The sequence below is a fragment of the Amblyomma americanum genome, chromosome 3 (genome assembly GCF_052857255.1).
Source record: "Amblyomma americanum isolate KBUSLIRL-KWMA chromosome 3, ASM5285725v1, whole genome shotgun sequence".
NCBI lineage: Eukaryota > Metazoa > Arthropoda > Arachnida > Ixodida > Ixodidae > Amblyomma > Amblyomma americanum.
Genome location: NC_135499.1, coordinates 221,817,835 through 221,845,172, shown reverse-complemented (window position 1 = coordinate 221,845,172; position 27,338 = coordinate 221,817,835). Strand labels below are relative to the sequence as shown.

Sequence of the window (27,338 nt, the reverse complement as noted above, 5' to 3'; positions counted from 1 at the left end):
AGTGGACACCTCAACTGCGCCACAAGGAGAAAGATGAAAGAGAGAATAAGAGTGGAGAGAGAGAGAGAGAGAGAAAGGGCACTGTAGTGGAGGGCTTTGGAAAAATTCTGAGGGCACTTAAGTCGCTTACGTGAAGGAATGAGAAAGCATGTGTTTTGAGGAAAGGAATTGTTTTTGACAAAAGGATATGGCGCAGTAGCTCTCAGACCTCGACATCTCGGCGGGCATCTCAACCCGGCGAAAGCATGTGTTTTGAGGAAATTTTTGGCCGAAAGAAAAGGGCGCAGTCAGATCTTGCTCGTGTTGCGACCCCTTAATTTTGTGCGCTATGGATCCTCATGTTGACTACCCACTAGCCCGAATCCTCACCATTCTGTCAGATCTCGACATCTTTTACATTTTGCTTCCACTTTTTGCAGACACCTTTTCGCCGACAGCTCGCTATAAAATTTCGATCACGTTTCGGTGGAGGCGAAACGCAAAGCAGGCCCGTGTGCTGTTGGCCGGGATTTAATCCGCGCCTTGAGGGAAGGGAGATAGTTGGGAGTGAAAGATGTTGTGTAATGTCGACCACCCTAGCACACGTGCGCCTTTTGCAATACGCCTCTATCGAAACGCATGTCAGAAATCAAGCCTTCGGAAGAGCGAACTAATATGTGGAGAGAGCATGCAATGGAGTGCGGGTATTGCTTTCGCTCTACATAATTCTATGGCTTCAGAGCACGACTCATTCGGGACACAAGTTTTATATGAAACTTGCCAGGTAGAAAACATGTAGTTGTAGTTTTCCAACCATCGTTTGTGCGATCGTCAAGAGTTATAAATGAAAACCAGCTGCCGCTTTCGAATCCAGAGCGATAAATTAAGAGCAGCTGCTGATTTCAAACCTGACCAAAAGTTGTCTGTGCTCTCCAACTGTACATGTTCGGCGTGGATCCCGTTTCCGGATTTCTCCCAACGGCGCCCGCGAGAATCTCCCGCCATGTTGATTGGCGGCCATAATGTGTTTATCCTGAAGGCAACGCTTTCGTCCTCAAAACAAGAAAAACACCATTTGTGAGGCTACCTGGGCGCTTGTCGTTTTTATTCAAAAATTTTGACGATGAGACTGGAGGAGCGCTTGTGCGTGTTCGCTGGTGCTGTGCACAGATATGGGCTTACTCGGTCTGCAATGGATGCGTGAAAAGGTGAGTTTCTAGCAATTTTAGTACCTAGTGAGACAAGACCCTACCCACCTCCGCTAGGCTGAGGCTTGATCTGCAGAGGTTAAGAAACGCCTGTTGTCTAATGGCTGCCGTACGCCGTACCTGATCTTAAGCAAAATTTAGTCGTGAGACACTCGGCGAGCCTATGCCCTGTGCTTAGCGGGTGATCGCCACGCGCGCTCCAAACTTCGCGAGAAAAGACGTGAAGTGCTAGAGCGGCGTGTGTTATGTTACAACCCCCTTAGCAGTTTCCATGCGGTGAACTTAGTGTGAATATTCTTTATGCTTGATCAGATCTGAACGCTTGTGTAGTTTCTGAATCATTCGTATTGTGGACGGTTTCAGAAGCTCGTTTTGAACGCGGCGCTGTGCCATTTCCTGACGGTTAGATAAGAGGGCTGGTGCGAAAAAAAAAAAAAAGAGGGGGGGGGGGGGGGGGGTTAGGTAGTTCCCATTCGGAGAACAACATTTGTTCGCCTTTGTGCATGGTGCGGAAACCGTCATGTTAAACATCTGAATCGCCTACCGTTCGGCGGTCCTACCACTGGATAGCTCGTCTGGCCTCGACGGGTCGAGTATGACGATGACCCAACACATCGCCTCGCCGAGCGTCAACCGCACCGCATGCGTCGACGAGCTAAAATGCCCCCTTATTTCATGTTCGTTTCGTGTGTCCCGTTCTCAGGTCACCTTTAGAATGTCCAAGTTGCTTGGCATGAACTTCACTCATTTGATGTTTGTTTGCAATAAATCGACTATATATTCCGATGGGGAATTTGCACTTCTGCATGCTGCTGCTGCTATCTCATTGCTAGCTGGTCCAATAAGCGCCTGAACCGCTCATGCTAGTGCATTGTTGAAGTCCAGGGTGTTGTATTTTGTAACGGAGGCTCGCAACATGAATTAAACGATGACCGCCAAGTAGGTCCGCGGTAGGCTTCCGCAACCGTTCGTCGAAAGATACAAGAGTTCGTTTCTGGTCTTCCAGTTAAATATCTTGCGAGCACTAACAATGTATGAGCGGTGTGAGCTAAAATCGCTGGGAATAGCTGGGGAGTTTTCAAGTGGTGACGTGCGCTCCGGTAGCAGCTGTATTTTCACTCGTCCTGTGCTCTTCGCGCAGTGTTAAAAGGCCGGACAGCGGTTGTCTATATCGTAGGACATGGGCGTTTTAACTGTCTTGTCAGAATGTGTGTTTGAATTGCGGATAGAGTAGGTCACATTCAAAATTTGTGTGCAGCCGCCGTAGCTCGCCACGTATGACTATTTAGAACTTGCGGCAATTAGCATCTGGAAACCTGTTACGAGTTCTTGTGAACATGGCTAATACAGATGGATTAGTGACTACTCTGGCTGTGAAGAGAACATCAAAGTGAGCGAAGAATCATTCGCTGTGCGACTGGTGAACAGCACAGACACATGCCTTTTAATAATGAAGATGTGAAATTTTACTTTTTTAGGTTTAGGTTTATGGGGATTTAACGTCCCAAAGCGACTCAGGCTATGAGGGAGGAAGTAGTGAAGGGCTCTGGAAATTTCAACCACCTGGGATTCTTTAACGCGCACTGACATCGCACAGTACACGGGCGTCTAGAATTTCGCCTCCATCGAAATTCGACCGCCGCGGCCGGGATCGAACCCGCGTCTTTCGAGGTCAATGTAATTCATAGGAGCACTATGTTAGGCACAAACATGTATGGCAGAAAACGTCTGCCTACTTGTTTTTGGATTTTTATTTCATCTTGCATCCTTTTCATATGAACAGGAAGGAATGGAACAGAATAGCTTATCACTATTCAGTGAACATTTATGAAGGGACATTTAAATTTGAAGCTTTCTTCGGTAACCTTTTTGCTATTATTGTATTTGAATTGGCAACTACTCATTAACCATATTTCAAAGCATGTGTCTGTGTGTGCTAATCCCAGATGATTTTCTAGCATTTCCATAGAGTGTACACCAGACTCCCCGTAAAACGAACATGATGGGTTGTAAATCTTGAGTTACTCACTAGTTGAGCTTAAGAAATTACTTAAATACTGAAGTATGAACATACAGGCACTACTAGTAAGCCAAGGAATTAGGCAAACTTAAATAAGAAGCAGCTTGAAAGGAAAAATTAAGCACTTTGAAGGAAAAGTGCTTTCAGAAATCTCATTCGGTACCTGCAGTAAACCGTTTAGTTGTGGATTTTACTCTCTTAGTGACAACTGCTCCATTGTCACATAGTAGGGAATGTGGCCAAAATTTTTCAACAGAGAGCTTGCAGCTCTTATTACCTTGAAAAAAAAAAAAAGAGAAAGTTCTGTTATTGTATTTAAAGAGCAGAATTAGCCTAATTACTTGGCACATGCAGAAATGTTCATTTCTCACTTTCCTTCCTGCCAGGCTGGAATGGCTGCATGTCTTTCCTGTTCGTTTGTTTCCTTCTGGTACAGCAAGGAATTGTGCTGATTGGTGTGCACAAGTTGTTTGGTTTATCCTGATCATATATCTTGTCTGTAGAAAAATAATCTCTAATTTACAGCTTATCAGAAAGTACAACTGCAAAGATTTTGCCCTTATGGGAAGTCCACTGTACAACAGAAAAGTTAATTCTATTTTTTTGCCTGATCGCTCGGGAGAATAGGAAAAATGGGCATTTGAATGCTTGTTTCATATTGTGTTAATTGAGAATTCAGCCTCATTGTTTACCATGTATGGCCGGGGACAAAAGTGTCTGGACCACGTGTTTCGCAAACAACGCCCGTAGCTCTATGAATAGCCAGTGGCTGGAGACCACATTTGTGGAGCTGAAAATCAAATGGCTGTCTTTTCACATCCGCAAGTGCGGTTGTTTCAGCTGGTGGCCATTAACAGAGCTGTCGGCTTCAATGACAGAACGCATGGTCCGGAGACTTGTTCCCTACTGTACAAAGCTGTAAACATACATGTATTAAAACAGCAGGGCGTTTCATACTCTGCTGAAGAGTAGAAGAAAAATTGTATTTTTACGGAGTCCTGCTTGCATTTTTTATTCACTTTTATGTGCTGGAATTCAGGGCTAGCATGACTTGGAACGCACTTATTCCATCTTTTGTTACACATGAAAGTTATGCTCATGCTTATCACTCAAACACACATCAAAGAATCGGATTTACAGTACGGACAAGACAGCTACCAATCCTCATATAAGTACTGGTCATACGATTGTGACCTTTAACAGTGAATGAAGTTTGTATTTGCTAATCATTTTATAGGGACAGAATGTATGAGGCCAAGCCTCTGTTCGTTTTCGAAAGCGTATCAGTACATCGCAACCACTGTGCAGGCAATTCTTGGCATGTGAATCTTGATTTCCGGGTCACAGTTTCAAAGTTGATGGATACAATCCAAATCATGGATGCAGAAAATCTTGAGTAAAAAATATGTTTGTTCATGGGTCCTGCGTGTACTGAAGTGCTAGTAGGTGCATCTGCTTTATGTATGGCTTTATCAGTGTGGATGCCCTGCTCTAAATTCATGATAAACAGTTTGGTTAAAGGGACTGACAGCTAAGCAATAGGAGTGCGATATCATCGTGGAAATAAAAGGTCTTGCCTCATATTGACGGAATCTGGCACTCGAATACTGATGAAACAAGGATTTATGACTTAATGTCACACTGAAAACTGCATGAAATAAGCTCAAGTGATGCTCTGGGGTGAAAGTTTGGTATTATCAGTGCATCCCACCACGTGATCACATATTCGTACAATACAACGTATATGTCGTTTTATGCATGTGCATTTTTTCCTTTCAAAAGTGTTAAATTTTCTTATGGTTTGTACACTCTCTTGAGGGTGTCTTTTGCTGTAAAAATGGAAGGCTAAAAAGCGGCGCTCCTTTAGCATCACAGAGCTGAAGTACTTCCAGTTGTCATTAGATGGTGTCGCCGGGTCCTGGATTTTTCAATTGAAGTGACAGCCATGGCCCACTAAAACTGTCATCAGTGAGGTGCATATGTTATGCTGCGCAAAAAGTTTTTGGTGGCTAAGGCCATATGAGTTCATGGTGCCTTGTAGTGTCCCCTTTTGGTGGCAGCTGTGACTGCTCATGTTCTTTTGGTGCTGAAGTGTGGCTCATGGCCTCCCAATTTATCTGCTCAATGCCTGCAGGAGGTGGAGGTAGCAGCCATGCTGGCACTGGAGGGTGGCAGAGAAAGCACGTAGCGGCTGCAGGGGACTGCCAATGGCTGACGCCAGGTGCCAGGCACCGCGGCTGGGCCCCAGTGGAGCTCACAGTGGCGTGCCTGGCACAGGAGCAACTTCTCTGCCTCAGCACTTGGATGAGCGAACATGTACCTCACATGTGAGTGCAATTGGATGGCAGTGCTTGGCTGCTTTGCTAGCAGTGTTGCCAGGAAAGTAATCTTGCTATAATGCACTCATTTTAGGTAGCTAAGATGATAGGGGTGCTGTGACCAACATGGTAAGCTATGCCATTGCACTAAAGGGACTAAGGACTCAACACCTCAGGCTTTTTTCCTTATAGCAATTGACCATTTGGTCCTTCTGCAATTATCAGGTGTGGAATACTTTTTTTAACTGAGGAGTTTACAATTCTAAAAATCATTTCCTTTTTTGTGCCGAGGGGCTAACTCTTGATGCCAAACATGATGCAACATGATCTCCAGTCAGGAAAAGAAAATAGAAGAGGGTCACGCAGCGCTGTGCAACGGGTGGCATGCTGGCAGCACACCACACCAACAGCTCACATTATATTGTTGCCCGAGTAATATTCTATCTCACGTTGCTTCATTTTGCCTGGCCATTAAGGAGAATAAACCGCAGAGCTCCATTAAAGAGAACGAGTTTCAAGGAGCTCAAAGAGCCTTTTGGCCCACACTGTTGCAGATAGTGCTTCATTTCTCCTTTTCCCTCATAGCATTGGGCCCATCCTGTTTTCACTAGGAGCTGTGGCTCCAAATGCTAGTAGTTGCTAGACCAGACAGCAGATATGAAACTTTTGCTTCCAATTCTACTACGTGTCATCAGCCATGGTCAGACTAAAATGTCTCATAATCCTGCTGGTCACCGGATAAACTATGTTCCATCGTGGTCAATATATGCTGCAATGCTAAAGCATGCTATAAGATCAGTTCATGCAGCAACGCAAATCTAATGGTGCTGGAATGTTATGCATTAGTGATCAGTGAAGAGAACTGTGTACTGTTCTGCCTCATTAATATGAAAACTTTGGTTCCCGGGCAAAGCTACGCATAAAGTGAACCATCCGAAATTGTTAATTGTGAAGAAAAAAAATACGTTATACATGAAAAAACACTTTGTGAATTGGGCCTGCTTCTGCGTATGGTGGCGGGCAGTAAAGTAGAAATTGCATGAAATCTTGGACCTCTCCAGGTGTATTATCGTGTCTCATGAGGTGTGCAGTGCAGTAGAAGACAGATTTTAAAACCTTTGGTGTCTGTTGGCTGTCATTGAGGCGGCAGTCACATCCGTTACGTAAATATCACTGAGTATGGAGGAAATACAGGACCCGTTACAAAGTCTTTTTTTTTTTTTATGGATAAAATGGCCAAGCTCTATTCAATGAATTTTGATTGAAGGAAAACAAAGTAAGTGCATGAAGATCCTGGCAGCATTTTGAAAGGCTTTTTGAAAGTTGTCCATGAGAGGCGCGATGCCGTCTCACGGTGTGTTGACGTATCTCCTACAGAATCCAGGTTTCAACGCAGCACAAACTGCATAGAGAGTTTTTTCTCAGTCATTCATGCAGTATGGTAAATTGGAACGAGTGTACACTGTTCACCTTTGCACTGTAAAGCATGAAACTGTGAAATGCCTTCACTCTGCAGTCATTTGAGCTTTTCACACTGGCTTTCGCTGGTAAACTGCATTGAAGATACAGAAAAGGAGGCATCTGGTTGGGATAGCTGATGTTTCGTCTGCATTGTTGTCCATATTAGTGCAACACAATTACACGGGCCCCAATAGGCTATTTGTATTTTCGCCCGGTTCATTGCCTGGGCAGAGAGTTTTCGTATTAATAAGGCAGGTTTGGTCCCCAGAAAATTAGTGCATAATTGTCATCATCCTTATTGATAGGGGTCTTATTAGTTTAACATGGCTGTGCTCTTAAACGTTAGTGCATGTTTGGGGCTCTCTATGAATGTTCATTAATTCACTGTAAAGCAGTAGCCTAGTTGGTTCATTTCGGACACGTTGCACGTCATATTGAGTGTGATAGTACTCAACAGAACTTGCCACTCTAGTGCAGGACAATCCTGCTGGTGCCTGTGATGAAATGATTGCATAGCGTAACCATTTTTGCCTGTCATAAGTACGTAAGGGTGGCCATGTTCTTGCAAAAAACATTTTTACGCAGAGTGGCATCCTTTGCTACTCAGGTTGGAGAGGTGCCAGCCTGTGTATGCTAGTCTTAGCATTCTTCCAAAGCCTTCTCTATCGACTTAGCCATAGATGTGCGCACAGTGCTAAGGGCCGTGTTGGCAATTGTGGTGAAAAAGACGTTGTTTGTGACTTGCTGGGGAGGTTTGGTACAGCTGCGGAGGCTCACAGTGGGCATGTGATAAGAGGCGCTGGCGAAGGGAAGCTTTCTAAAGACAGTACAGGGAGCTCTGTGTCAAATTTAGGCTCCTCTTTCCTTTCAGCAAGAAATTTCCTATGATAAAGCCATGAAAAACCTAATTCAAGAAATGCTTTGTGGAAATAGGACTCCCCCCTCCCAAACTGCATCCTTTAGTAGTCACCTACAACTCTTGAGGGAGCTTGAGGGTTTAATTCAAGGAAGGTTCATTCAAAGGGGCCTAGGTTGTTGAAGCTTTCAAAAGGCAATCGGACATGCACTACATTCCCTGATGCTTCTGGCATGTTTTTTTTGAACTGATGGTCTGTGCCATAGTGTCATGCCTTTGGAGGAGTGGATGTGCTGCACTAATGCATGCAACTCTCTGCAGCGTCACCTGAGGGCTCGGAGCAACAGCAGTGCCAGCAGCGAGGCAAGCAGTGATGCGTCGTCTTGTTCTTCTTCGTCTTCATCATCATCATCGTGTTCCTCCACATCCTCCAGCTCATGCTCATCAGCCAGCTGCTCAGATGAGGAGAGTAGCTCCCTTCCGGCCAATTGCGAGTTCGCTATTGTACGCCAGCCAGAGCAGACACATGACCCACTCAAGCTTCGGATTGCCGCCCGGCGAGTCTCCAAAGCTGAGGATTCAGCCTGTGCGGCAACGTCAGCTGGTGGCAGTGGCTCGGCTAGTGGCTCATCTGCGGTGCGACTCCGCATAAAACAGCGCAAGAGCCGGAGGCGGAGGCGTTCGCGGAGTCCTGCGGAGGGGGAAGGGCTGCGCCAACCGCGCTGTTCTTGCATGGAGAAGAGAAAAGGAAAGGTGAGCATCCACCAACGACTCCTCTGCTTGGAGTACTTCTTTTTGTTGTTGTAGTAACTGCTGTTGTTGCAAGCTTAAGGGGACACTGTAGCGTATTTGAGGCTGCTAATTCTATCTTTCCAGTAGGTTCTTTGTGTCGGGTGGATATCAGTTAATAGGCTGAAATTGATGCTGAGAAACCTGGGTTATTCAGTTCGTAGTATCCAAAATACAGGCAAACAAAAACATTGGATTTCAGACCTATTCCATTCCCTAGTGGCTTTGTTGGGTGCTTTGAATCGGAATAGTGCCTGCCGGTGATGTACAGGAAACTTGCACATCTTGATGGCTCCCCCCTCGACGTCTAGGATGCAGGTGAAATCTTTTGTGTTCTGTTGCAGCGTAGGGCCACAGATGGGCAGACAGATTTCATACACAGACATCCAAGAACCACTGGTACAAGGCTTTCTAAACTCCATCGTAAGCCGGCTTACAGGAGGCGACAGCCATCAGACGGACATTATCTCTGATGGCCGACTTATTTTTGAAGATGGTACTTGGCGTACTGCTCGGAATCTTGAAATGCTCTGCAGTGTCCTACTTTTTTTTTACCACGTTCGACGCAGCGAATAATTTAGAGTTTGTTGGGAAGCAGGAGGGCTTGCTGCTCTTTTGTCGTCATCTTGCAGGATGAAGCACCAGAAAGCAAGTGTGCAGCGACGCAGGCATAGCCAGTGTTGAGCGATCATAACAGCAGCCCAACTTAAGAACACGAACAAAGAAAGCATGGAGGACGATGTCTCTAGCATCCCTAGTAGGATATGAGGCTGCCTTCTTCCGAAGCAGCTCCTAGCACTTACTTGGTCACGTAGTAGGTGGCTGCCAAATAGGAGGTGCCTGCTCTTCTAGCATTTCACAGGTTTCGTTGTAGAGCTGCCAGGCAGTGTGGCCACCCAGAGACTCAGTGCAGCAGCATGTTGGTGACTGATTGAGGGCGCTCAGAGTTCGATATATCCAATGTGTAATTTGTTATAAAAAATACATTTTACATGCATATGCTAGAGGAACTTCGATATCAAGCATAATTTGCTTTATCAAAGTTAGTTATATTCGTATTTGACTGCACTTGATGCTTTCGTGTGGTGCTCTCAGTTTGAGCAGTGCCAAGAAACACATGGAAAGTTTTCTGCAGCGCAACATACATGCGGGATATTGTTGTTGGTTCTAATCATCATGAAAAATGCTGCAAAAGCCCTCGTCGAGGGCAAAATTAAGAGACCCCCGCCCCACACATGCCGAACCATGCCGCATTGCATTTGGGTGCCACCTGATGAAGCACTCCTGGTGCTGGCTCCTGACACCTGCATGCAGTGTGTCATGATTCGACATGCACTGTGCGGAGGGTCTCTTACTTTTGCTATGATATTAAATGATAATTTCAGGTGTAACCTTTTTATAGGCAGCTTTCTTGTACGGAGGCAAGGGTTGCTTTCTGGCTGTTCTGTGTAGTAATGGTTTGTTGTATACTCTGTCACAGTTATATTTTTAAACTGAAATTTTTCAATGGTAAGTGCACTTCTCATAATTTAATAGGTATGCAAAGCATAGCAAAAAATTTTTATTTTCAACAGTTCACATGCAAATTACAACTTTCAATAGTGACCAGTTCGCTCTTGCAGATGACGTTGACCCATGGCAGTTTGTTACACAAGGTCTGTGCTGCTTACATGCAGATGGCGGATCAAGATCCCTCCACATGCAGCTACACGTCTTCTTCCCGCAAGACCTCGCGCTCGTGCAGCAGCTCTCGCTCATCAAGCAGTGGTTCATCAAGTTCTGGATCAAGCTCAAGCTCCGGTTCTAATTCTGGTTCAGGTTCTGGCTCAAGCTCGGGGTCTAGTTCGAGCTCGGGCAGTTCTTCAAGCTCTTCGGACTCGGAAAGCTCGTGCAGTGTGTCAGATTATTCGTCCTGCCGCACGCCTGTCAAGTCCTCTGGATATCGTGCTTATCAGAGCAGTGACACTGGGATTTCATCTCCCTTTCGGTCCTGCACAAAGGCTGAAACAAGTTCTGCTGTCCCAGTCACGTCAGACATTACAGGAAATGTGGAGAAGCCAGCCTCAGCAGCAAGTGACTGTGCCACAGTAGTTGGGCAGCCCTTGCCTTACCTGAACATGGATGCACCAGCAAATGTTTCACCTGACAGTGGGATCCAGTCTTGTGGAGAGTCTCCACAACGCGTGAGCTGTCATGGTGATTCCCCACATCGTGGTAGCTGCCGTGAAGATTCACCTGCACACACAAGTTGCCATGACGAGGAAATTGACAAGAAACGTGCTATGCAGGAGGAGCTAACTCCTGCTGCCTGCAGTGGTCCAGTGGTCACTGATGCCCTTGACAAGTCGCCTGGGGTTCCTCGCCTGGAGCAGTGCAAATTGCCTGAAGTGAACAGAGTGCAAGACATGAAGCAGTGCGCACCTGGCAGTGAACAGGATCCTGTGGCTCACACTGCCGAGGCTATTGAGAGTCTTTGCAGAGCGCTGCATGTCACTGACACTTCTGAGAAGTCGCCGTGCGCAGGTTCAGGCCTCATAGAGACAGCAGTCTCATCACCTTTGCAGCATGTACCTAGATGCTTTCAAAATTCACGAGAGGCCGACATTTGCGGGAGTGAAACAAAAAGGTACCACTCTTGTGAATTGCCAGCTAAGTCTCTGGTGGAACAGGTGTCGCCATTGGATGAAGTCAGTGGAAAGACGGAAGTGTTCAAGGATCTGACACCGCCCCCACCACAGCTTACACCTCCACGCTTGGACTGTATTGTTCTGGAGCCAGTTCAAAGTTCTGGCAGTAGTCAAAGCAAAAGTGTCAGTATTGACAGTGAAAAAGAAGAGAGAGTTAAAAGCCAGTGTCCTCCTGTCCTGTCTTGTTCCTCGAGCAATGGGAAGCGTGACAGGAAGGTCAGCAGCCGGGAGAGAAAAATTGTAGAGGAGGTCAGTGCCGTGTCACCACCACGGCTCAGAAGAAGGAGACGAGATGGGGAGGAACCAGCCATTGTGAAGAGTGCACCAGCTAGAACAAGGGACCTGAGGCCATCTAGGGCAGAGAGGCCGCCAGTAAATGCTAGCACTAGGCCACTGCGGAGTGCTACTTTAAAAGCCAGTGCACGAAGCCGCGGAAAAGCGGAGAGTGGAGACAGCGAACTGCACCAGCTTGTGCAGAGGGTGCACGACTCAATTAGCACACAGTTTCATGACACAGCAGGGGCATCGAGCGACTTTGAAACGACAGCAGATGGTGAGGAAGCTACTGTGAAGAGGAAAGGTGCTGAACAAGAGATGGTAGAAGAGGGCCCCGGTGAAATAAAGACTGCCCTGTCGCCACATCCACTTGTGTCAGCACAGGAAGGCAAGGAGAATCCCGACGTGAATAACTCTGAGAATGCAGAACTTGCAGTTAAGAAGAGAAAAGAAAAGCTGGTACGTGGCCGCAGAAGGGGCCGACCGAAGCTGAATATTGCAAAGAAGTCAGCTGCTGTAAAAGGGGAGAAGCCAATTTTACGACAAACACGAAAGGAAAAAAATGAACAGGATGCCGGTGTGGACACTACTCCAGTGCCAGAGGTGAAGAGTGGTGTGCCAGATCTGAAACCATGCCTGAGCAGCTCGGTGAAACAGGAGGATACGTCTGATGCACGCAGGCCTTGCCTTGAGGGTGTACCAGTGAAGATGAGCAGTGATATCGTGGAGACGAGGAAGAATAGAGTAGCTGCGAAAAAGGAGGGCACCGATGTGTCTGTTGACATGGATGCTTTGCTTCGCGAATGCAACATTGAGGAGCAGACACATCTGCTCCACATGTACCAGCGGAAAATGAAGAAAAAGAGGTTTGTCCAGCAGCCGCTGCGTCATACCCGCCGCAGTAGTCTGCGGAAGTCTGCACGTTTAGCGGCCACTATGAGCTGCGAGTCGGTGGATGCTCTGATCGATGCACTGTCTTCCGTCTTCATCTCAAAGCAGGCTTCACTACATATTGCTAACATTGACGATGTCCCTGCAATTTTCAAGCCGGTGAAATACTTGCGCCCAAAGCGCACTTCTGAAAGGCCGCTGAGGCAGTTGAGTAGTGCTGGCAAGGCTGAGGTTCGAAAGTTAGACAAAGATGAAGTGAAGGCAGTGCCTGGGAAGAAAGGGAAAGTGAAAAAGCAGGTGCAACAACCTCCTTCAATAACATCAGAGCCCCTTCCAGATATGCTGACACCTCCATCAGGAGATCGTTGCCTACCCCTCAAAAAGCGGCATTGTCTTCTTAGTGAGGACAAAAGTCAAGAAACAGATAGTGACAAAGAGCCCAAACCTCTGGACACAGCGGATAAGAACCAAAGCAAGCATACAGTTACAGCTGTGATAACTGAAGATATGACCAAGAACACCAGCAGCCCACCTGAAACCATGCCAACTTTGCCACGATGTGAAATGCCTGTCCTTACTAAAGCAGCAAAAAAAGCTATGTACCCCATTGTATCATTAGAACCACTTGTTCAAGACATTCAAGACATCAGGGGGTCAAAGAAGAAATCTGCATCAAAGGGTAGGAAGCAGAAACCACATTCGATGGCAAGGAGAAGGGTTTGCAACCAGAACAACGCCACCATACTTCCTGCTGATGACACTATTGAGAGCTGCATTCAGAAGTTCAACGAGGCACTTGACTCAGCCAAGCTGAACGAAAAGTCGCGGTCCAGATCGAAGTCGCCAACTAAGCTGAGCCAGAGCCTTGATTCAAGCCATGAGATGCAGGCAGAAAGTGTGCCCAAATCACCACCCGAGACTCACTGCAAATCGCATTCTAAGTTGCAACCTAAGACAGGGCCTACTTCCCAGCCAGAATCCCAGCCTGAATCCCAGCCTGAATTGTCTACCGAGTCCCATGATGAATCCCAGATGGAATCAGCCACAGAATCCCACCTTGAATCTCAGGCTGAACCCCAGCTCGAAGTTCAGCCTGTGTGTTCACATGAGTCCCAGGTTGTATTCCAACTTGAATATCAAGCAGAGACACAGCCAGCTGCGCATCTGGGTGATGATGATGATGACATTCCACTGTCTGCATTGGTTGCCCAGCAAACGGATGGTTGCGACGATGGAGAAGCAGTCATGCTTGTTGAAGATGACAGTGATCCTGAAAACCCTTTGAAGAAAATATCCCTTTTGAAACAAAAGCAACAGAAACTGCTTAAAGCTGTTGAACGAGCGCGTCGATCAAAAGAACGTGTGAGCAGTAATTTTCCTGCAGAGGACGAACCAATGGGCATTGTCAAGAAGCATCGAAAGCGAAAGATGAGGAACAGGACTGGCTTCGTAAAGGTCAAGCGAAGAAGGGTCGCAGCGAAAAGTAGTCTTGTTGCCGCATCTGCCTGTGATGATACAGTAGACAGTGCTGCTGATGAAACTGAAGGATCGACAAAGGCTAAGGAGCTGCCGACAGACAATACCACGTCAATGGATGATTCCATTGTACAAGTCAGCCAAGAACTTGGTGATGCTTGTGAAGTGGACGATCAGTCTAAAGCATCAGATAAAAATGAAGCTGGCACCAGTGGTGAGGTGGAAGCAGTCAGCAAGAAGGGATTAGGAATGGTTGCTGACAGTGGCAGCAGGTCTGAGGAGACCAGTGGATGCACTACTGACAACAAAAGTGAGGCAAGCAGCCGCAGAGAGGAAGGTGAGAAGGCGGAAGCAAATGATGGGTCTAAGTTGGACGCCAATACTAAGGCAGAAAACAAACCAAGTGGAGAAAGTGATTCCAGTGTGCACGCAACCAAAAAACCTGTCGGCAGAGGCAGACAGGTAGGCAAGCCAAGGCCCGACATTGGAAAAGACAGTGATGACAAAGTGGACAAGCAAGGCATAACTGCTGCAGCTGATGATGGACTGAAAGCAGGGAAGGGGTCGACAACAGAGCAGGCTAAAGTCCCAGCCAAGGCAACAACTGCCAGGAAATTCAAAGGGAGAAAGAAAACCAGAGCAGTCAAGAACCTAAAAACCAATAAAAAAGAGGATCCTCCACTCACTGGTGGTAAAGAGATTGAAATGGAAGAAAGCAGTAAAAAGAATGATGGCAAAACTGGCAGCAAGGCAAAAGAAAGTGACAAAGACAGCGAAACAAAAGTGAGTGCTGAAGTCGACCAGATGAATCAAATAGCTGAGGAGGTTGAAAAAAACGTAAAAAATGTAAGGCTGCCTCAAAGACGGAAGAAAAGCGGACCAAAAAAGAAAATTTTGAAGTCCAACAAAGCCAAAAATAAAAAGCCAATCAAGCCAGAGCCCTGTGAGCCTACTACAAGTGCTGACGTGGATGAATTAGGTAAGTTTTATTTAATGTGATTTTTTTTTGTTAAGAAGATTGTGTCATGAAATTCTTGGCTTTTGCTCTAAAGCTAATCATGGAACAGAAATGGTATTCTTCTCATTTAATTTTAAGATTTCCTGAAGTGTTAGTCTCCTGTTTCAGCCACGCAAAATGGTAATAAGCACTGGTTAAAAACATTTAGTGGACTATACATACTTCATTACTTGTTTAGCAATTACTGCAAGCATGAGATGGAATACTTCAACTTGCTTTGCAGAAAAGTGGTGAATGATATGCTGCAAAGTATAAAAGACGTTGAGAGAGATCTTGGCACAAAACAGCACAAATAAAGACTAGTTCTCACAATGGTAGCATTTTTGTTTTGTTATAGTGGCAGCTCTTCCTTATTCAGAAGAATCTTAGAAGCTTTATGGGGCCCCCCTTTTTTTATCACGTTCATAAAATTCTTTGTTGTCGTGCTCCTTAGGGGCCTTTAAATGATATTTTCAGGACTATATTGTGCTGTGTGTTGTTTTGTTTCGTTGACACAATGCAGTGAGCATGATATTTATGATTGCAGGCTTAACTAGATTCACAGTCATGAAAAAACTTTTGACATAGAAACCTCACTGCTTCAGTATTGCATATTGTATCCACAGCATTAAGCGCTCGTCAGTTTAGTCACATGTTATCATTTTGTGCCTCTTGCAAGAAAGGCATATTGCCAGGGTGCTAATAGGTGTAGTCGTTTCTTTACAGAAATAACGGAGAACGAAGCTGCCGATGACAGTGCACAAGAAGCCCTTCAGGAGCCATTGCCAGTTGACACCATTGCCGAGGCGATCGAAGCAGTGGTTATAGCTGGTGCAAAAAGGAAGGTGGGAAGACCGGTGAAGGCCAAATCCAAGGCCAGAATGCTGGCTGCAGCAAAACGCAAGGCCAAAATGCTGAAAGAGGCTCCCAAAAGTAAAAAGTTTAAGCTGAAAAAGCAAGCTGTATCACTGTTGGCTCCGACTTCAGACAGCGAATTGTCATCGTGCACAATGCCATGTGTGGCTTCACCATCCTGTACATCAGCTGCATCGCTTTCCTCCACCCTTTGTGCCTCATCTGGTTTGGGAGCTACAAACGCATGTGGCAAGCCACCAAAAAAGAAGAGTAAGATGGATAGCAACTCGGAGAAGGCTTCATCTTCAATAAGCAGGTAATGGCTTTAACTAGGCATGTGGGAATATTCGATAATTTCGAGTGATTGATCGAGCAGTAAAGTATTCAAGATTTGATTTGATCCGAATGTTTGGTATTCAAAATTTCGAGGTATTCTTCTTGAGTGAATAATGTTTCAGGGCTGTTGCTGTGTGTGGTTTCGATACAATATACCTCCTCCAGGATGGCACCGTGGCACGTGTGCAACCAAAGCTCAGACTCCGTACCACATGCCTGCACTCCCATGCGAACACAACCCAGTTCACGAATGCACAAACGGGCAGAAACTATGTTAGTGCGAGGCAAGCTCTTCCCTCCCCCTCCAGCGAATGCAACGATGATTGCGCTTGGTGCCCAAGGCCATACGCAAAGCCACCTCACGGATTTCGCTACGCTGGTTGTTTGCGGCTTTCACCCCATTCGCTTCAAAATACTATTTTTTTTTAAAAATAAAACTTTCAGACATTTTATTGGTAAACACCTTCCATGCGGCCAGAATCCTATCGTAGCGATTATTTCGCCGATAATTTTATTATTGTATATGGTATATTTTTACATGGCTATGGGAGAATTAGTAAATTTAAAGAATTTGATCGCTATAAGCGACATCTTGTTATACCTGGTATCATTGTAAGTGGATTACTCTGTAATTACCTTATATGTTAAAAATATGTGATTTTGAAAATACTTGTTGTGCAGTTCAACCTTTCTTGTGTGCCAAAAGTATTTGAAATATTAGCTTTAGAATTATTTGAAAAAGATCACTATTCGATACAAATTCACTTCGAACAAAAGAAACACTATTTGCACATGCCTTCTTTGAACTTTCACTCCCTTGGTGTGTTAAATAAGAGTAGCGTAGCTTTCCATGTGCTACTTTCTCACTTGAGTTTGTGGAGCCTGACCCTGCTAGCTGTGACATTATGACAAAATGTGAGTAATCTGCGCCAAGCTTGCGTCAGAAGTCCGCACTTAAAAACTGGATTCCCAGAATCAAAACTGTATTATCAAGTGTCGTGTATAGTGTATAATAATCAGCAGTGTCGTGTCTTACATGTGCTCCAACGGCCGGTGTAATTACTTCTAGGTTCATTCATCCGGCCATTAGTTTACGGTCAGGTGTCACATTGACAGTGTTACCATCATGCAAAAAAAAGGAAAAGCGAAAGACATGTCAAGATCTTACTGTAGTCAGGAGCTTATTGGTTTACGTTTTTTTTTTTTATGGCAGCTCCACCATACTTTTTGTAGTCTTGCCCTCCACTGTGTGTGGATGGCAGGTCGGGAATTCGCATGGCACCAAAATTCGCAAATGGCTTCGGTGCTGTTCTTTTCTGCTTAACGCTGTGGTGCAATGAATTATGACCATCCCTGCGCACCAAACCAAAACTGTGTGCCCCTGGCACTCATGTATCCACACCCACCTCCAGGTGTCGCTCACGGTGCAAGTGCCACATGACCTTCTCTGCCCCACCCGTGCTGCTGTGCTCACTGCTGCAGCTTTCACTGCTGCAGCTCTACAGCCCGCTTAGGACTGAGTGTGGTAGTACAAACAACACAAAATACATGCACCACACTGGATTTGGTTTGACGCACCAACACGGCCACATTTCTTTGCGGCACAGCATCAAGCATAAAGCACTGTCAGAGTAAAAAAGTTAACATTGCTGTTGCTGTTACTAACAGCCAGATCATCATTATCATCAGCCTGACTGCACCCACTGCAGTGCAAAGGCCTCTCCCATGTCTCTCCAATTAACCCTGTCCTTTGCCAGCTCCGCCCACCCTGTGCCTGCAAACTTCTTTATCTCATCTGCCCACCTAACCTTCTGCCGCCCCCTGCTACGCTTGCCTTCTCTTGGAATCCACTCCGTTACCCTTAAAGACCAGAGGTTATCTTGCCTTCGCATTACATGCCTTGCCCAAGCCCATTTCTTCCTCTTGATTTCGACTAGGATGTCATTAACCCGCGTTAGTTTCCTTACCCACTCTGCCCCCTTCCGGTCTCTTAACGTTACACCTATCATTTTTCTTTCCATGGTTCACTGTGTTGTCCTTAACTTAAGCTGAACTCTTTTTGTTAGCCTCCACGTTTCTGCTCTGTAGGTGAGTACCGGCAAGATACAGCTGTTGTACACTATTCGCTTGAGGGATATTGGTAAACTGCCACTCATGATCTGAGAGCCAGATGCATCTCTCCAATTACAACCATGCAGGTGCTTAACGACACAGCTGAAAGTCAACTTTTACAATATAGATAACCAGCTTACAAGTTGGCAGAATTCAACTGTTGTCTAATATCAGCCTTCACTGGTACAATCGTGCCTGGTTCCTGAGCAAAACTTCATAAAACGAGTCATCCATATAACAAGTCGAGAAGAAAAATAAACAACCATTTATTGAGAAAAAAATTAAACCAAATTTAACTTGAGCCCATTCATTCCTTCACTGTTTGAATTGCCTGAGAGGGTTTTTGCTGCTTGTGTCAATAGATTTCCCGCCATGCCTGAAACCAGACTAGCGTTCAGTTTTAAAGGCACCGGATTCTTCTTTCATTTTGCCGTGCACTGTGTCTGTATGGTGGTACTTGTGGAGAGGATCGTTGAGCAGCCCCTCTCCGATGCCACTCGTATGGGTATCTTTGAAACATACACTGCAAGCTGACGACTGCAAGGAAACCAGTCCTTATGAAGGCTGCGTTTTTACTTCAAAGCAGACCTGGCTCATAGGCCTCTAGGGTTTGGAGGTGGGGTGTAATACGTAGCAGTTACTTGCAGCAAATTCCAGATGGCCCAGAGACGGGCTGTGAAGAGGGAAACACAACCATAATGCAGCGCGCAGTCCCAATTGCATCCTCATCTCCATTTTTTTTTTTTTGAAACGAGATTTATTGCCTCAGGGCATCAATGATGGGCAAAGGTGTGATGAAAGGTGTAGTAGTGATTAAATTAATGGAAAAAGGCTAACTGATTTGACTAAGTCCAGTAGAGAACGATGGTACGGTCCCTGCATCCAGGCAATATATGATGCAGGGTTTCTTGATGAAATGCCCGCTGCCTTCAGGTGCTGGATCCCATGTAGGCTTCAAAGCAGGGCAGTCCCACAGTAAGTGATGAATGTCGGCTTCAATGTCCTCGTGTTTACATATCGGACACCCAGGCCGAGGAAACAAATCTCGGTACTGAGGCCACTTCCGAGTGACGGCAGGTGTGAGGGAAACCCCAACCCGGATCCTCCTAATCGCAACCTCCTCTGCACGGGTAAGACCGCGGGGGAGTGTTACCGGACACGGAGGGATGAGAGCACGTGTTCAACGCCAGAGGAGCTCCTTTCTTGATGAAAGGAGGGTGAAGTTGTCCAAATAAAGGAGCCGAGGCAATGATGAGCCTGGAGTCGCGAGGCGGGTCGCTAAATCTGCCTGGCTTTGAGAGGTCAGCAGATCTCGTGGGACCCACTCAATATGTACTGGCTGCGGGATGCGTGCCACGAGCCGGTGGATGTCCTGACATATCGTTGGATAGCGGCTAACATATTGTAGCAACCGGACTACTTTAAGGGCGTCAGTGCAGATGACAATGCGGGCCTCAGGGAGCATAGTTGTGGCGGCCACGGAACAGAGTGCTTCTTGGAACTGCAACGAGCTCGGCACAAAAGGACGAAGGAGGTTCTGTAAGCTGAAACCTAGAGGTTTGATTCAGGGAAGGTCTGCACGGGCAGTAGATTGCTGTCGTTGCTTCGCAGGCGTTGTATGCTTGTGTCTACGTAGACAACAATGGACGTGGTGCTCGCGAGTTGAAGAAAGACGGCTGCAGTTCCCATTGTTTTGTGCGCTTTTCTTGTTTCCTGCTCTCATTTACTGTTCTTCAAGTATGCACACATGCACGCGCACACGGGTACACATATACGCACATGCACACACACACCCTCCTGCTCCAAAAGCTTGTTTTGCTACTCCAAAAAGTGCAGCAAAGCGACTTGATTCCATTTGTACTTACCGCTTGAGTCTAGCAGTCCTTACACTGCCAGTAACTTTCTGCTCAAATGGTGGGAATTTACCATATGATCAGTTTGAACAAAAGTTTGAATAGGTATGCACGAGGCTGCTGATGCAGCTTATACATGTAGTTGTATTGAACACACTGCTTATATCTCAAATGCTAATGAGAGATATGTTGTGTCCAGTGAACCACCAGAAGAAGAGACACCAGTGGTGACGGTGACAAAGCCATCGACAGGTGACGGTACCCATCGCACGCGGCGACGAAGGCGCCGTGAGCACCATCTCCCAAAAAAGAAGTACCTGAAGGCTGGCCTTTATTCTAGCTGTTTTAAGGAAGATGGGTGAGTTGTAGTGTGGCAACATATTGCAGTGCTTCAGCACTTGCACACATGCTGATCTGAGAGCGTAGCCGGCAGTACATATGGTGCCATATGGAGTTGTAATCTATCGCGGATGGAGTCATGATGTGGAGTTTTTTTTATGCCGCCTAAATGTATTGCACTTGCAGACACTTTTTAAAAGTGATTTGAGGTGATATAATTCTGGGTGCATTGCAGCACTTGCGTGTAAATGTAGTGGCAGTGAGGTGGCCCACTAGTTGGAACATGGATGTTGATGTAAAAAAAAGGGTGTGGTGCGGAACAGCACCAGTACTGTTTTTTCAGTGCTTAAAATATGGCATGCTAATTTCTTGCATACTAGTTTGATATCTGTGTCAATAAAAACCTAAAAAATAATATTTTCAATAAAAACAGCGAACATTATCAGACTTGAGCCTGCTTACTGTCGTCCATTTGGAATCATAGTTTCCTAGAGACGCTTTGGCGGTTCCTGTCATACGAACAGGTATTGATTATTGCATGCCTGCTGATTCAAACACAATCTGAGCATGTGGGGGTTGGGAGGGATTGGTTGGTTTTTCGTTTCTTCCCAGTCAGCTCCAACCATAGTGGTAGGAATGCTGCATCAGTTGCTACATGATGCTACAATTCCAGTATTTTAGGTGAAATTGCACTAAAGGTGCACCTATGTACTAGGAGGAGGAGGAGGGACTTTAATGGAACAGGAGAGGTCTGTCTGGTTGTCGGCCTGGCATGCTACTCCAGGTGAGGGTGAAAGAACAGAAGAGAAGACTTATGCCTCGAGGCAGAGGCCAATGCCTCATGCTTTGCGGAGCGTGCAGTGGTTTGCTTAGTGCGGTGAAACGGTGATGAGGGTGAACAACAGAAATCAGTCCACCTTGCTTTCGCGCACTTTTCCACCTGTTGTTAGTGCATGCAGTGGCGAGATGTGCATGCATTTCACTGTTATTTGTTGGCAGTGTATGCATTACTGCAGCCACTGTGCTGTCATTTGTACACACCGCAGGGTGAGGAGTGCATTCGGTGGGCAGTCAGGAATTTTGAGGCAACCATCAAAGATGCTGTGAGTTTAGTGCCACTTGAAACACTCTTTGGGCCACCCACCTCTGTCGCAGTGACTGTGGACAGCATGCTCACTGCCAGAAAGGAGAAACTTGGGAACACTATTTTGTCATTAGAAATCTATTAGCCAGTCGGGTGCTCAAGACTACCTTTGCTGATCATTTTAGTCATGTGCTTGTCATTAGGCTTTGTGGCACAATTGTGGAGTTGTGTAGAGTTGCTGGTATGCTCGTTGCTACATAATTTAGTTTTGTTGAGCAGTGCCAACCAAATAGGTATGCAAGAAGTAAAAAACAAAAGTTCATTTTGGCACAATTCAAATAACTACTGGCTGTAGCCAAGGAAAGTTGCTCTAGAAGGGCTGCTTTTGAGAACTACAAGATGTGCACAGTGCAAATTAAAAAAGTGAATATTATTCTGTTACCGTGCTCCTTATCACATGGCGGTAACTGGTTAACACTGCGAATTTTCGGCTAAGTCTTCAATTAATTCTTAGCAGTGATGTGGCAAGGAAGAATGGTGTGCAGATTTTTGACCCAGATTTTCTGAGCATCCGAGTGCATCTCTAAAAAATAAATTGTTCGTTTTGTTGCTTGCTTTATTTGCAGGGGTCCATCCAAAGATGCTGTGGAAGTGACAAATACAGAGACTTCACTGCCAGAACAGCTGAGTTCACTGAACATAAAGTAAGATGCCTTTAAAGCTTTGCTTGTTAATTTCTGTGTGCTCCAGAATGACGTTAGAAATTTTGTTGCTGAGTCTATTGACATCCGTTGCACAGTGTGCGCCTATTGATGTGGGAAAATTTGGTTGTGGTTTCCTAAATTCCAACGTTATACCTAATGGACCGCCGCAGTGGCTCAGTGGTTGTGGTGCTCGGCTGCTGACCCGAAAGATGCGGGTTCGATCCCGGCCGCGGCAGTCAAATTTCGATGGAGGCGAAATTCTAGAGGCTCGTGTACAGTGCGATGTCAGTGCACGTTAAAGAACCCCAGGTGGTCGAAATATCCGGCGCCCTTCTCTGCAGCATCCCTCATAGCCTGAGTTGCTTTTGGACGCAAAACCCCGTAAAACCAAAAAACATTATACCTAATACCTTCATGCTGCCTTGCGCTGTACACAAAAGACTAGTAATCTTTTGTATTAATAATGTCTTTGAACATAACAGGCTCTGTGATGGTCACCTTACACTCCACTATGGTGATTTTAGCTGCATTCTGGTGCTTATCACGTGTAGTATTGTTGGCAAAATGAAAGATAAAACTGAAAGAGAAGTTATAACGACCGAACAGGTCAGGTATACTGGCAAGAAACGTGTTGTTTCAGTAAGCTGCACGATAGTGAGCTAGCATTTTTGGCTGTGGTGGCATAAATTAAATATTAATGTTTTCTTTTTTTGCTGAGATTTCACGATTTAGTCTTTTGTTGTACATGTGAGCTGAGTGCCCTTCCCTTCTGTGTTCTGACCTTGCTGCAAGATACCTTACCTTGATTCAGTGCAGACCCTTGTGGTTTGCTTATTTGAGTTTTCTTTGTGGCAGTCTCCTCAAATTGGAGTGAGATCTTTGGCATTCAGTGAAGTGTGCTCCCTTCTTAAGTTAGGTTCTTCTGATTTGAACATCCCGCTTCTTTTGGTGTCATATTTCCTTGACCCTATTACTTGGCAGCCTGTGTGCCATCATATCGAGAGGATTAAGGACCTGATCTTTGAAGCATAACCATTTATGTGAGGTGCACTGCCCTGCGATGGTAGGTGCTGCCATGTGGCGGCTTGTGAGACCCAGGTTGCTCTTCCTGAGCAACCTCTTGTGACCAATCATTAATTGCACCTGCCATGGTGGGCAGTTTGCTCACAATCCGGTGGGCAGGTTATGATGACATCAGCCACACGACCTTGGTGGCCCACCGGCCTCCTAGGTTGCTGCTCGGGGAATTTTTATGGATTTTTCGTTCACGGCCAACGACACTGACGCAGACAAGGATGCTGACTTTTCTACGACGTAGGGCCCTTAATACTATCGTGTTAATAGATATGTGCAGCCTAATCCACCTTGTCTTTTTCTAGGTTATAAAAGCTCTGTTTTTCCTGTGAGTGGCCTTTTTGTGATTAGAAAGCGGTACCTATCGACACAGACCAATTTTTTGTCCTCACTGTCCTTTTAAATATTGAGCAGTACTGATTGTATGCAATGAAATTAATGCATTTTTGAGAGTTGCTTTTCAGAAACTTTTGACGCGACGCCATAGAGTTTCTCTACATTGCCTAGAGGGAAAGCTGGCACCACTGTCTATGTGAGTTTTTTAAAGAGCTCTTCATCCACCACGGGAATGCCGGAAAGACATGGTTTCTTTTTTAGCATGGCTAGTGGTGGGCCGAAAACGTGGATTCTGGCTTGGAAGCGGCAGCTGCGCAGCAGTGCTCCCCCTGCCCAGATGAAATTATTATAATACAGTAAAAGCTTGTTGATTTTACCCCCGTTAATTCGGAAATCGCGGCAGTCCGAACTGCCGGTTCGGTCCCGGCCAGCACCTATGCAAGTCTATGGTGTCGCACGCTCACTAATTTGGGCATTAAGGGTCTTGCACCGGTTAATTTAAACGGGCTTCCGAAGGGAGGCGGCGTCTAGATATGACCGGCACAGCAAGAGGTCATTGAAATAGCCCTACTCAAAACTTGGTATGCGCGGCGGCCTGTGTGACAACAAATGGACGACCCCATCTTTGAGAACAGTCCGACTGCTTAGTTTCAGCTTTGCTTTAGGTTTTCCCGAGCTTCGTGCCAGCCCGCATTGATGGTGGCTTAACCAGCCAGCACCAGCCACCGTGCCGAGGCCGTTTTGGACGCTGATTGGCACGTCACTGGTGTTTTATTCCCCCCCCCCTCCCCCTTTTTTTGCAACTTCGGCACCACTAAGCATTTCTTTAGCTTCTGTCCGCATAGTTCCATCCTTCCAGTGTGCCGAAACTGCACGCTCGTCACGTGCTGTCACGAGACGGCTTGGGAGGGGTTGGGACGTGATAGAGGTGGAGCTTCACTGTGTTGCACTGTGAAGGATGGCGGTGAGGCCCTTACGATTTTGGAGCAGCTCTGCTTTGACACTTGCAGTATGCACACAATAAAGCATTGATGGAAACGTGAAAGATAGTCATTGCCGCACAGTTCTTATCTCAAAAGCAAGTAACCATCGCCCAGTCTTTCGCCAAATAAGTTTATTGTGATGCAGTCGGTTCTTGAAAGTTTTTTGGGGGTCATTCAATAATTCTAGCTTTGAGATAATTCTAACATTTTTTCTGGTCCCTTGAAGATCGAATTAATGAGTATTTACTGTAGTGGGTTTTTCACTTTTTCAGTAAATTTAACACGAGTGTTAGGCTTGTATGGAAACTTTCACAGCATTTATTCGAGGTTTGCTGCGAGAAGAGCTGTATTGTTGTGGCTGAATCCAAGTTTCATGCCCAAGAATAGCCAAGCCAAATAAGAAACGTAATCTTCCTGGCATTCCTGTGCTCTTCCATAGTGGATGAACTGCAGTGTCGCCTACTTTCCCTTTGAGGTAATATTTAGAAACCTATGCCGAAAGTGGTTATAGGCGGCATGTTGGGTGAACAGTTGAGATGGCAGATGAGGGCAGGAAGCACATGCAACAGCTTGCCTGGGTGAGAGTGTGGGCAAAGGGAACTAGCAGAGTGGTGTCCCAGATGCACTGCACTTTTGTTGCATAAAGAGTTCCAAGCAAATGGACTTCGGGGCTGCTGGAGCTGGTGCTCCTGTTGTACTCTGTGCTGCGCTGGTTGTGTTGTACAGCTGGGTGCTGACGTTCGTGAAGCATAGCAACCGTGAAGGTTTAAATTTCTATTCAGTCTTGAAGTGAAAGCAGGACCAAGTTGGTTCCATGGACGGGCGCTGTCTGGCTGCACTGGTCACTGGTATGGTGTGTGACCTGTGTGCAGGGCAGCCCAGTTTTTCGAGTACGCACTTTTGCAGCAGCTGCATGGTGACCAGCTTGCTTGTCCATCATTTTTTGGCACTTCTCACCTGTTTCGTGCACGGTGCAGGCACGTCATGAACGCTGCAAACCTAATTACAGTTGCTGATCAGTTTTTCAGACTCCGATGGGCCCACAAATAAGGCCTGAATAATCGAACCGTCAAGAATATTTGTGAACTTCAAAAATATTATTTTTCTGAGAAAAGCGACTTGAAAAGACTCACCATTTCTCATGTTCTGCTAGCAAGCAACAATATTAGCTTGTATTTGAGGCAGAGTCATAGTTTTGTCATGTCCGCACTGCGGCTTATATGATTGGTACCAAAATGTGTGGTGCACTGCTGGATTGTCCCATGAACCATACCAAGGACCAATGGCGAGGACGGAGGGGACGGTGCCGGTTTCTCTGCAAAACAGCAGTCATGAAAACAAAGAAATTCGTCTGGAGAAGCAAGCCTCCCCCCCCCCCTTTTTAAGTGCAGGCATCCTCGCTTAAGCTATGCCTGAGCCATTTGAGACACTGCTGCTCTCCCGTTATCTACACAGTCATGTGCACACTCTTCTTTGTAGGCCACTTTGATGGGAACATGAAGTGTGTCCATAACTCAAGTGGCAACATTGAACAATGAGGAACAGAAATCTAAGCTAACCTGTCCGATTGAATCCATTTGAATTTAAGGTGCTGCCTTCCACAGAAGTAAAGATTTGGCTGGTTGTGGCAGCGATGCCCGCTTGCATCTATGTTATCTTGAAAAAATCAAATTGCAGACTCCACAGTGTTTTTGGCATCTATTTTAGAACATTCAAATCCAGTTTCGGATATACTGGTTGTGAATATGAGGTGCATGAAAGTTCCTCAGTTCTAAATATAGTACAAGTCTGAATTGTTGGAGTCTGAAAAATCTATCGGCTACTGTATTGGGATCAAGACACTGTTGATGTGGAATGCGTTTCGCTGTGCTCATTGCCACACACTGCATGCATAGCTGTAACACACTAACTTTGCATACTGCGGCACATTCACTTGGGGGACCTTTGTTCCACTAGAGAATTGGGCCACCTGCTGAATTCTGTAGTTGACTCCTGTGCAAGGAAGAACTGCAACCGAAACTACTTTTTTTCTCAAGTGATTCCTTTGAATTTGTTTCACTGTTGTGGCTGGAGAGGTCTTGCTGCTCCTGACTTTAAAACTAACGCCAGGATGTAGGCAATTCTGAAGGAAAATTGGTGTGACAGTTCCTTTCTTCTGAAATTTACTTGATTAGGGGGGGGGGCATTCAAAGCAGTGGTGCTGGAAGGCAGATTAGTGCTTTCCAGACGCTCCTCTTTTAGAGGTTTGTTATGGAAGCAAAGATGTGGTTTTTTAAGGAAGCTCTTTTGGCTGGAGTTGGAACATTGTGCAGCTTGGGCCATGTTTGAAAGTCCTGCCAATGGTCCACAGTGAGGCAGGAGGCTGTGCCTGCCCCTGTCACTGCGCTCTGCTTTCTTTTCCTCTTCCTGTCCTCCCTCTTTGTTGCTGTTGCTGCTGCTGCTGATGCTGCTGCTGTCTGCCCTCAGCGCTGTGCTGTGTTGGGCACCCTCACCTGACGGCTTCTACCTAACCACCACCTGCACTGTGCCCGCTGAGGAAATGGCAGCCCCACCCATCAAAGCAGAGCCTGCCTGGTACTGCATCTACAAAGCCATTCTTACTGCAAAACTTGCACTGCGCCCAGCCCAGGTAGTCTGTGGCTGGACGCAGTGCAAGTTTTCCCGTCTTTCTCTTGGGATAGAGGGTGGGGAGGACAGCCCATGG

At 46.1% G+C, this 27,338-nt stretch overlaps 1 protein-coding gene across 2 annotated transcripts in view; it reads left to right on the top strand.

Moving 5' to 3' along the window:
* The first annotated feature begins 959 nt into the window (after positions 1-959).
* ash1 (histone-lysine N-methyltransferase ash1) overlaps positions 960-27,338 on the top strand; it is a 67,328-nt gene continuing 40,949 nt past the window's right edge. The window contains exons 1-8 of one of the 2 annotated variants that reach the window (XM_077660110.1): positions 960-1,187; positions 5,342-5,534; positions 8,164-8,595; positions 10,308-14,940; positions 15,685-16,129; positions 20,314-20,472; positions 22,164-22,241; positions 27,101-27,208. In XM_077660110.1, coding sequence (XP_077516236.1) covers positions 5,415-5,534; positions 8,164-8,595; positions 10,308-14,940; positions 15,685-16,129; positions 20,314-20,472; positions 22,164-22,241; positions 27,101-27,208 — 5,975 coding nt within the window. In that variant the 5' untranslated portion in view covers positions 960-1,187; positions 5,342-5,414. The remainder of the gene's footprint in view (positions 1,188-5,341; positions 5,535-8,163; positions 8,596-10,307; positions 14,941-15,684; positions 16,130-20,313; positions 20,473-22,163; positions 22,242-27,100; positions 27,209-27,338) is intronic. The other variant, XM_077660111.1, reaches the window with a different exon arrangement.